The sequence below is a fragment of the Brassica napus genome, chromosome C5, assembly GCF_020379485.1.
Source record: "Brassica napus cultivar Da-Ae chromosome C5, Da-Ae, whole genome shotgun sequence".
NCBI lineage: Eukaryota > Viridiplantae > Streptophyta > Magnoliopsida > Brassicales > Brassicaceae > Brassica > Brassica napus.
In genome coordinates, this window is record NC_063448.1 from 21,576,922 (window position 1) to 21,588,935 (window position 12,014).

General features: G+C 32.9%; 1 protein-coding gene across 1 annotated transcript; it reads left to right on the plus strand.

The window, feature by feature from the left end:
* Positions 1-8,070: 8,070 nt before the first annotated feature.
* On the plus strand, positions 8,071-9,408 carry LOC106370531. The gene has a single exon (XM_013810532.3). The coding sequence runs from the start codon at positions 8,307-8,309 to the stop codon at positions 9,135-9,137; it is 831 nt and encodes a 276-aa protein (XP_013665986.1). The 5' UTR covers positions 8,071-8,306; the 3' UTR covers positions 9,138-9,408.
* Positions 9,409-12,014: the final 2,606 nt, after the last annotated feature.

The following is a 12,014-nucleotide window of genomic DNA, read 5'->3' on the forward strand; positions in this document are numbered from 1 at the left end:
ATGTTCTCAAAGAAATTCTTCTCTATATGCATCACATCGAGGTTGTGGCGCAGAAGAAGATCCTTCCAATATGGCAACTCCCAAAATATACTCTTCTTGTGCCAGTTGTGATGAACACCGTAAGAATCAGGCATATTACGAGGGACATGCCAATTACCACCCCAACGAACTGTTTCGTTAGCTCCGTAGTAGTCGATTTGCGCTTCAATTTGTTCTCCAGTTAGATATGGAGGAGGAGTGTCTCTCACAACCCTTTTGTGCCTAAACAAATTCTTGTTTCTTCGTAAGGATGGCCAATGGGAAGAAATCGACGGTGACAATCAAACCAACTTGTCTTCCTACCATTCTTCAGTTGAAACGCATCTGTCGTTCCATTACAATATGGACAAGCTAATCTCCCATGTGTAGTCCATCCAGACAACATCCCATAGGCAGGAAAATCACTTATGGTCCACAAAAGCATCGCTCGCATCGTAAAATTCGTCTTCGTTGAACAGTCATACGTCCTCACCCCTGTTGACCACAAATCCTTCAACTCTTTATCAGTGGTTGTAGGAAAACATCCAGGGACCTTTTTGGATGGTTCGGACCAGGTATTAATATGGTCAAGAATAGCAACTCCCGTTGCATGCACATCTCCGGTGGCAGGTTGTATGGTGTAAGAAAGACTGGCCACAATGAATATTGTCTCCCTGACATTCCGAACGGACTAAATCCATCTGTGCATAGTCCGAGATACACATTCCGGATATTGCTAGCGAAATCCGGATGTACTTTGTTGAAATGTTTCCAGGCTCTTGCATCTGATGGATGAGTCATCTCACCGTCCGTCTGAGTATGCTCGGCATGCCATCTCATCTTTCCAGCAGTCTGCTCTGATTGATACAATCTTTTCAATCTGTCTGTAATTGGTAGGTACCACATCCTTTGGTACGGTACCCTATTACGTCCCCGTCCTTGAGGCTTGAATCGTGGATTCTTGCAGAATCGACATTCTTCTAACTTCTCATCATCTCCCCAATAGATCATGCAGTTGTCGATGCAAACATCTATCATCTCTGAAGGCAACCCAAGACTATAAACCAGTTTCTGAATCTCATAATAAGAATCAGCAGACACATTGTCTTCCGGCAAATACTCTTTAAACAAGTCCGCCCATTCGTTCATGCAACTTTCAGATAGATTGTGATCAGTTTTAATATTCATCATTCTAGCAGCTAACGACAATTTAGAGAGACCTTCTCTACAACCACTGTAAAGTGGTTGATTCGCCGCGTTTAACATTTCGTAAAACTTTTTTGCATCTACATTAGGTTCTTCATCTTCATCATGAGCTACGAATGCATCAGCTACCATATCATGAACCCTATCATAATCTACCATCTCCTCCTTATGGTAACTATGTTCATTATGCAAATGATGATCAACCAGTTCTTTTTCCTGAAAATTGCTATTACTACTACTAGCTTCATTCTGATCATAATTAAAACCTTCTCCATGTTGAAACCAGATATAGTAATTTGGCGTGAAACCTCTATTTATTAAATGCTTCCAAACATTTTCACGGTTTGCCAGTTTCGAATTGTTGCATTTCCGACAAGGACAGAACATCTTACCACTTTCTTGGGCGAGCGGTGTTGAATCTGCTTGATGGATAAATGTCTCCAGACCCGCAAAGTATTCTTTCGTCACTCTCCCGTTAGCATCTCTATGCATATACATCCACTTCCGCAACTCGTAAATAGTCCGGGAGCCAGCCATTTTTTTTTCTTTCACGTTTTTTGTTGTTGGTGTGTTTAAAATGATGTTCAAACATCCATATTTATAGGAAATTTTGAATCTGTTAGTTGTAATTTTCCTATGAATTTACGACAAAAATTAATTAGGTGGCAAAAAAAAAACGTGTAACACCTACAAAGTTGGTGGATTCAAAATTTCCTCGCTAAATACACGTAAACTATTTCCTCGTAAATAACACGCAAAGTTTACGTCGTAAAATACTCGTTAAATTACATCCACTTTACGACGAAACATTTTTGTCGTTACGTTACGAGGAAATAACGATGAATTTAGTTTTCCACGTAAGTTCCTCGTAAAATCGACGTAAATTTACGAGGATTATTTTTCCTCGTTAAATTTCCTCGTTAAGCATGTGTTTTCTAGTAGTGATTGTTCTCAAATTTTTATTATTAAAATTTTTAATTGCCAAATATGTATTCTATTCACTTTTGTTAATTTCGTAGTTTTTAATTAAAAAATGAAAATATTAATTGTAGAGTGTTAATTAATTGGGGGATTTACAAAATATGACTCAAAACTTGATTTTGATTGTAAAAGTATACCCAAACTTGAATCAAATGCAAAAGTAACCCAAAAATTTTGTAAAATTACAGCTAGCCCCTTGTGACCAAACAAAAAAACAGAACTCATTTTTACGAATATAGCCCCGCTAAGTCTTCTGAGATTCTGTTAAGTCTTCTGAGATTCTGTTAAGTCTTCTGGACGACGTCCACGGAAGTCGTCTGGTATAGTTGATCTTAAAAATAATTTATAAATTTTGTAAAAAATATTTTGATAAGTGAAAAATTAAAATCATGTAATTATAAACAGTTTTAAGTGATATAAATTAAGATATAATAAAATTGAATTATTTTCAACATAGATGAGTGAAAGTAGTGAATCATGATATTCTTTGGTCTAGGGTTTTGCAACATATATTGTAGTATTGTATGTATTCTTAGGGTTGGATTTTGGAAACCTTAAATATTTTTTTGAAAAATTAAATTTTTACCTACATGTGATTATTTCTGTGTATAGTAAACACTTTTTAAGTTTAATTCGATTTTATGAAGTGTTTATTTAGTTAATTTAGTTTAGAGGTTATGTTTCGGGTCTAGATGACTAACATGTAAGTCGTCTGGCGATTAAAAGACTTCTTTGAAAGTCTTCTAACTCCAGCTAAAAATATTTTAGTTTCCCTCTAAAAATATTAAACTCTTCTGGGTGACTTACAAGTAAGTCGTCTACTAAGTCTTCTGATCGAAAATATTTAACCTTATTGAAATTTTTGTCTCCATATATAAAGAAAAATTTACACATTCTCTCTTCTCTTTTCAAATGGCTGCAACAAAAATGGTATGTTCCTCATTCTAAAACTCTTCAACCTCTCTCTAATTTCTTTGAACTTATAAACACCAAACTTTATATTCATTTATTGTTTTTGTCTCATGTCTTTCTCACTAATTTATCTTGTTTTGCAGATTTTTCATCATATGGTTCTCATCTTCCACTCATTTAAAGGTAGATTTATTAATTTTAGACGTGTATTTTTGTGTGTTCTATAAAGATAGATCTATCTAATCTTCCACTCATTTACTTTGTTTTGAGCCATTTGAACGTTTTTGGAGATGCAGGTTTTCCATATCTAGATTTGGATATGAAGGTTTTTCAGATCTGGAAGACTTCTGGGCTAGAAAACTTCCAGACGACTTCCAGGAAGTCTTCTAACGGAGTCTTCTCCCATGTCTCCCTTTCATAATAGATCTGAGCGTTTTGGTAAGTTTTTATGTCTGATTTTTTTTCATTTGGTAACCTCCTGTTGCATAAAGTTCATACATTTTTTCCAAACTAAAACTCTCCAAACCCACTCTAATCTCTTTGAATTGAAAACACTAAACTTTATATGAATTTTTCATTTTTGTCTCATGTCTTTCTAACTAATCTAACTTTTTCCTGCAGTTTTTTAACCAGATGGTTCTCATCTTCCACTTGGATATGTACTTTGTGTGTTCTATAAAAAGTATTTCTATCTAATTTTCCACTTATTTTCCCTGTTTTTAAGCCATTTGAAAGTTTTTTTATATGATATGCAGGTTTTTCAGATCTGGATTTGATATACATGTTTTCAGATCTGGATCATACTTTGGAAGACCTATGGGAAGTCTTCTAAAATATAATGCCTAAAAGACTTCCAGGAAGTCTTCCAGACGACTTCAATGAATGACTTCCAGGAAGTCTTCCACACGACTTCCAGGAAGTCTTCCACACGACTTCCAGCAAGTCTTCTGACGGGTCTTCTGCCATATCAAGTAGAGTCTAAGCTTGTCTTTGTAGAGGAATGATCTATAATAGTTTTGTTTGTGGTCTGTTTTGTGATTTGTATGTGTACTCCTTTAGTTATGAATTTTTTTGTAAATTTGAAGAGATATTAATAAAAAAATTTGATAAATATGTTCATTTTCCACAATATTATCTTACCAAAATTACTTGACATAATTGAAGTTATTGATACAACTTCAATAGCAAAACACAATAACACAAAAAATTAATCAAATTTATTACAACTAAGGGAGGAGAATTCTCAAGAAAACTTAGTCAAATTCACAAAAGATAAAACATTATATAAGTTCAAAGCTAGAAAACTTTCATTAGATACATAAGTAAAAAGTATATCTTATGATCTGAGAAGACACATTAAACCATGTTACTTGATATTCTTGAAGTTACTTAACACTTTTGAAAATTAAATAAACATATCTTAAAGTTACTTAACAAATTTACAAAAACTAACGTAGAACACTTCCACGGAAGTCTTCTCAATTAGCTAGAAACTTTACTAAGCATGAATGTTGGTAACCTCATAAATATCACCAATTAAGTTATAAATTTCATTCGTATCCCCAATATTGACTAATATACATGAATTAACAAAAAAAATTAAAAAGTCTTTATAGTCTTAGAGAAAATGAAAGTTTATTAAACATTGACGCAGACGACTTCCACGGAGGTCGTCTGGTAGACTTCTAGGAAGTCGTCCATTTAGGTTAGTTTTGCAATTGGTTTTTAACCTAGACGACTTACATGGAAGTCGTCCATCTTTGTTTGTTAAATAAAAAACTTGAGACGAATTACATGTAAGTCGTCAAGGGAAAACGGGCTAGTTATGCATTTGACTGGATTGTGTCAGAAATTTGACTTTTCCAATAGAAAATTAAAAAATCAATATTTTGTTATACCTAAATGACTTCCATGTAAGTCGTCTCAGATTAGTTTTGCAATTGAAAAATAAAACAAAAAAAATATTTTTTTTTAGACGGCTTACACGGAAGTTGTCCGTCCGACGACTTACATGGAAGTCGTCCAAGATAGGCAAGGTTTGACCAGAATCTCAGAATAAAATCATGGACGACTTCAATATAAGTCGTCGGACGGACGACTCGTGTAAGTCGTCTAGAAAAAACTAATTTTTTTTGTTTTATTTTTCAATTGCAAAACTAACCTGAGACGACTTCCATGTAAGTCGTCTAGGTATAACAAAATATTAATTTTTTAATTTTCTAATGGACGACTTAGCCATCCAGGAAAAGTCAAATTTCTGACACAATCCGTTCAAATGCAAAACTAACCTCTTTACCCTAGACGATTTACATGGAAGTCGTCTCGAATTTTTTTTTTATCAAATAAAGATGGACGACTTCCATGTAATTCATCTATAGAAACACATTTAAAAATCAGTTGCAAAACTAACCTATGCATTGACCAGAAGACTTCCATGTAAGTCGTCTACAGCCAGATGACTTACCTATAAGTCGTCTGGACGAACAGATCTGGAAAAAAAAACTAATTTCATAGTTTCAACCAGTGAGATAACTTGTTTAGCACACATAAGTCTTCTCCAAGCACCCAGAATCTCAAACAAAAGTGTCCTACCAAGAATTGTAAGCTTCAATGGCTCGATGAACCATAAAAAATTTAGAATCAAAATCTTGGGTTTTTTTGGATGAATATGGAGAGAAAGTGAAAGAGATGTTGTTTTTAGTTCATAAGAATTGAGAAAAAAAGTGTAAATCGACTTTTAGATGCATTAAGAGCTTCAAATTGGTTGTTCATGGTGGTTGGTGTATTGATGGTAATGTCAATGGCAATATTGTGAATACTTGAGGAAGATGAGAGTGATAGAGTAAAATATGCATTTTCAGAAAAAAAAAAAAAAAAAAAAAAAAAAAAAAAAAGTGATGGCATTTTCGTGAATAATCTGAACTTTTGGGATGAAAGAGGCAAGTCAAAGTTCCAAAAAAAAACATGGGTTAGTTTTGTGTTTGACTTCAAGTTTTGAGTCATATTTTCAAAAATTCCTAATTAATTTTATGGTTAATTTAATGAGAACTATATAATATATGTTTAGTGGATCAACATATTTTTTAAAAACTTAAAAAAAAATTATTGATGACATGTGTTATAAATAAAATGTTGTAATGTTTTTCTTTTAATATATAAAAGATTAAAAGAAAACATTGTTTCTTCATATAGATTTGTCATGTAGATTATATATTCTTCTGAAAATTATATCATCTCGTATGTCATTAGGCATCATAAAATTATCTCAACATCTAAGATACGTGTGTTAGCCTAAGGATATTGTAGATCGATGTGTTATAAATTCTTTTATGAACAATATTGTAACATTTTGATTTGTGGTATACGTTAGAAAGCTCAAGAAAATTAATTTAGTTACCTATATCACCAAAACGTGTTTATCTTTTCGGCTAACCATCCACTTAAAACTCTAGAGTTAAGGGTGATTAGTTTGGAGTAGTGGAATGATGAGTGAACTATCAGAAAATAATTCACGATATTGTGCGAGTGAGGCCAAAGCACATAAAAAAGTCATGTGGTGATTACATGATCAGTAAACAAGACTAATGAGCATCCGAAAAATTACCGCACTGCACGTTGCACAGAATGGGCCTACGAACCGAGTAAGCGGGCATGAGAGACCCATTAGCCGGGGTGGACGGGGTGTTATAAGTGGTATTCGAGCCAAACCCAGACGAGTGTGGAGTTAGTGAAAACTCACACTAACATGGGTAACGATCCTGGAGCGTAAGGGGGACGTTGCGTTTTTTGAGAGGGTGTAAATTGTAATATCCTGATTTTTGGTATATATTGGAAAGCTTAAGAGAATTGATTTGGATACCTATGTCACCAAAGCGTGTTTCCTTTTCAATTAATCATCCACTTAAAACTCTAGAGTTAAGCGAGTTTGAGCTGGAGTAGTAAAATGATGGATGGCTTATCGGTAAGTGATTCGCGATATTGTGCAAAGTACGGTGATCGTATGGTCAATAAACAAAACTAATGAGACTCCGAAAAATTAATTAACGCATCGGGAGTCCACTGGCCGAGCAGACGTGGAAGTTCTATTAGTTGTAGGCAGGCGGGGCTAATATTTGATGTATATGGTATAAGCTTATGCTAGCATGAGTTTCTGTAATACATGATCTTGTGTTAGGCAGCAAATGATACTCTAATTAAAGTCTCGGACGGCTGCGTAACATCTATCAAAAGACGACAAATTGGTTTCACCTTTTATATATTTAAATGAACGATGCAATTCACTCTTAGCACGTCAATCATAAAATTACACCATAATTGAGATATTTGATTACAGTAATAACTTTAATAATGACTAAGGTGATGATAAAGAAATATTAGACTGGAATTTACACGACTGCTAAAATTACCAACTTGCTGATGCAGTTGCAACGTTACGTGGCAAGTGTTACAGATTGCGTACCGAATCCTAATTAAACTTGTTGTTTTTGTTTTAAACTCTTGAAAAAGTTTATAATACTGATACTGTGTGTACATACAAAGTTCATTAGAGTAGTCGATGATGAGTTAATTAAAAGAAAGTGACTGTTCTAACGTTCAAAAAGAGCTAGATGCTAGTCCAATACTGGAAAAGTTAATAGATATCATTTTTTTAAGGCACAAGTAGAGAAAAACGACGATATATCTGATTGTGTTGTTGTCTAATGATGTGATGATGTGACGATATTCTGCTGTACCAATATACTCGTGAATCCAGGATTGGTGCCTTGACCGGATATGTTTCCCGAATTAATTTAGTTTGTATCTATCTTAGGCTAGCATGAGTTTATGTAGGTCGACAGATATTGCACTATACAACGTAACTTCTCAGGTAGACAAGATATCGCAGTCAATATTAATTACTAAATATGAATTGCCGGGCACCTACCAGGATGTTTCAAATGCGAGTTCCCTTGAGTTTCCACGTAGCTCATACGTAAATCACCATGACATGACAAATCTTGAATCGTGTCAAGTAGCATTAATAATATAATTAGTTTACAAAAAAAGTTAATAATATAAAGTATATTCCAAGGGCATTGTAGACAGTTCAAATTCAGATCATAAACACTATATAAGGGCTACAACACCTCAACAGATTTAATCAACCACACAACTCTTAATCTCTCAGTTCCTCTTTCTGACAGCTGAAAATGACAGAAGTTCCCTCGTACATGATTCACAACCCTAAATTTGAACCTTACAAGCCCAAAAAACGATATTCTTATTCTTCTTCTTCGTTGCTCTCGATCCTCCTATCGATCTTCACTTACGTCTTGATCTTTTACGTTTTCGAAGTATCTCCATCGTCTATCTTCAAAGACACAAAGGTTTTGTTCTTCATCTCCAACACTCTCATCTTCATCATCGCCGCTGATTATGGCGCTTTCACTTGTAAGGAGAAGCCCGACTTCTACGGTGAATATACCATGGCGGCGGCAGCGATGAGAAGCCGTGCAGATCATAACTATTCTCCAGTTCCTGACTTCACATACGGAGAAAACGCTAGACATGATAAAAACTCTGGCGGCAGAGAAAAAATCAAGATCCCTAAAGATGTCGTGGAGTATAAGGAAGAAGAACCGGTGGTAAAAGAGATAGTCAGTGTTTCTTCGCCTCCTGAGAAAATAGTACGGGAGGTGAGTGAGGAGAAGCCGAGAGACGTTGTGGCTATCAAGAAATACAAACCGTTTAGTGAGCAAACAGTTGAAGCTTGCCACACAAGAAACCATGTGTACCGTAGATCTTACGAACGAACTAAATCAGATAAAGCACGGGTGAAGACAGCCAAAAGTAAAAACTATCGTCGAAGCGAATCGGTTAGCTCGAAATGGATGGTTGTTCCAGAGAAATGGGAGAACGTTGAAGAAGAATCTGAAGAGTTCTCAAAGATGTCGAACGAGGAGTTGAACAAGAGAGTCGAAGAATTCATACAAAAGTTCAATAAACAGATGAGATTACAGTCACGAGTTTCGTCTACATGATCTGAATTGCCCATAGCATATAAAGTTAGTAAGAACTCTTGTTTTATTTTGTTGTTAAGAGTTCTTTGTTTTTGGTTAATACTTCGTGATCGGATGACGTTTTTGGCAGTCGTCGGTATAAACTAATAATATAAGACATGAAAGCATAATAGTTACTGATACAAACTACATGTAACTATAATAGCTTATTCTCTATGAAACATTTGTAATATCGGTTAAACTATGTTACATGTGTCTATATTTATAGGGAGAATTATATTTATTTATCTTGTTTATTGCATTGAAGTTAAATTAGTGATAAAATTTGGAGAATGCTGGCTGCCCAATTAATTTAAATTGTAGAAAATATTAAATTTAAAAGCATCCAGGTCGCAGAATATAAATAGAGACTATCGTTCAGATTATTTGGTTAGAATGCAATTTTGAACATTATCAAAGTTCTGTATATGATGCAAATTAATTAGATGACTCCTTTACAATGGATAGTGTAGAATATATGAAATTAATTAATGAATTTTAAGGGGTATTGGTTCCTGTTAGAACTTGCTACAAAGTTTGGAATGATGAATATTGGTGTCACTGAGGAATTGTTCACTTTTAACGCGTTATACTGGATCATTAAAAAGCCCATTAAATTTGTGATAATCAAACGGTAACGAATTCGTAAATTAAGCTCTTGGAAACAAAACAAAAATGTTTTGTCAGAAAGAAAGTAGTAGTTTTTTTTTCTTTTTGGGGTTCTAATCCCCGACATTAATGCGTCTGTTATAATTATTATGCATATGCATTATTTTATTACTAACAATGATAAACAAGTTTGAAACATTGCTGAAGACATAAAAATGACTCCAAAATCTAAGAGCCAATGAGTAGTGGTGAAATTGGATTCGGATAAGATTCTTAAAAACATTTCTATAATTAAAGGACCACAAGATAATGCTAGAAAGGCATCGTTAGTTTCAACGTTCGAGTCTTTTATGATAAATATTCAAAGTTAAAAATGTCATGGGAGGTGACTCAGAAATGTAAACATCTACATCTCCTGCTATATGGAAGTATTCAATAGTTCCACTAGTTGTGGTTGGTATGTAGTTATATCGTTTCCTCTTTAGAAGTTCCAAATAGCTTTCAAAACATTATTTTCTTCAAGGCTCCGAATAAAGGAGAAATTGACAATCCATATGTGATCAGCGAAAACTAAAGAAGAAAGAAGAACAGGCATTAGACAAAGCTTTAAATGTTACAAAAAAAACGAAAGAAAGACAAAGCTTTAAATGATTCAGTTTTCTTAATTATATCAGGTTAGGTACACTGAGGGTGTTGAATTGGGATTTTCAACCGTTGAAAAAAATGAATCAAAATAGTGAGGTTACTTATTTGGATTCAACGGGTTGACACAATTCAACCGTTGAATTAACAAAAAACGGGCTCCACTTTTTACATGTATCACTTTGTTATTTGATTGTTTAGATTTTAGATTTTTTTTCTTATCTCAATTATTCAACAACAATTATTTATAACTAAACTAATTTATAAAAAAAAATTATATATTGAAATTCGTAATTTTTCTTCTTTATAAATAGAGACTTGGTTCATTTAATTTGGATACCAAAAAAAAACTTTTATTTCTACTATAATTTTCTGTCATTCTATCATTAAACTCGATCTTGATTATATTCTTAATTATCTTCTTTACCGAAGTGGATCCTACCAATAACCCTTCTAATACCCAAAATTCTACAAATTATCTTTTTAACGATCCGAAATGTAAAGTTGTATCTATTGTATTAGTTAAGTTATGTGTCTTTTATTAGTTGATTTGTGTGTTTATTATTGCGTTGTAATGTATTTTAAGTTTCTGTATAACTTTTTAATAATATGATTTTAAAAAATATTTAGTGACTATTCATTGTTTTATTTTTGTTATTTATAAAAATGTAATTAAAAAAAATATTTTGTATGATTTTAAATTAAACTAATTGGGAAATTTTAACAATATAAAAAATATAGGATATGGTGTTGAATTTTATTAAACAAAACTATTGTAGAGTATAAAAAATGAGTGGGTGTTGAATTGTTAGGTGGAAAAGATAGAAAATGATGTGGAGTGTAAAAAGTGAAAATTAGAGCGTTGAATTATTCACACCAATGTACGTAGTCTCAGAGCAGATGGTCCTAATTCTATCTCTACGAGTGGTTGCCAATTTATTTATGTTTTGGCGGCAAAACTCCTCTAAACGTAAAATTACAAAACGTAAAAAGGGAACTTATTTGTAGAATCTAGGTTTTACTTGGTAAAATTAAATAAATTTACTTTAATGTTTTCCAACAAACTAAAAATATTAATATTAAAAATAATTTTTTAACACTGATTTATTGTTTTATTATAATTTATAAAAATTATTATACTGAAACCCCTATAAAATATAATTTTACATGTTTTAAAATAATTTACGTCTAACGTTCTATTTAGATCATTTTAAACTGGTTTATGGAAAATCATGTTTGTGAATTCTACTTATACTATGACGAATTTTTAAAAATAAAATTTTCCTCATTTATCTGTGTAATTGTTAATAAATCATTTTAAGATTCAAGCCTCATATGTTTTGTAGAATCATTACTGAACAATTAATCAAATCACTTAGATAAAGACAGCTTCATATGTTAAGAAGAGTTTACAAGTAGAGTTTATAGATACTTTTAAAAAATATCTCACGCATGATTTATAAATATTGTACTGTATATAGCACATAAACGGCAACGTTATTACTTATCTTAAAACATACGTTAGTCATCTTAAAAAGTCAGACGATATAAGTTTGTTTGCTAAGAGACATAAGTTCATAAACGGCAACGTTATTACTTATCAGTTAA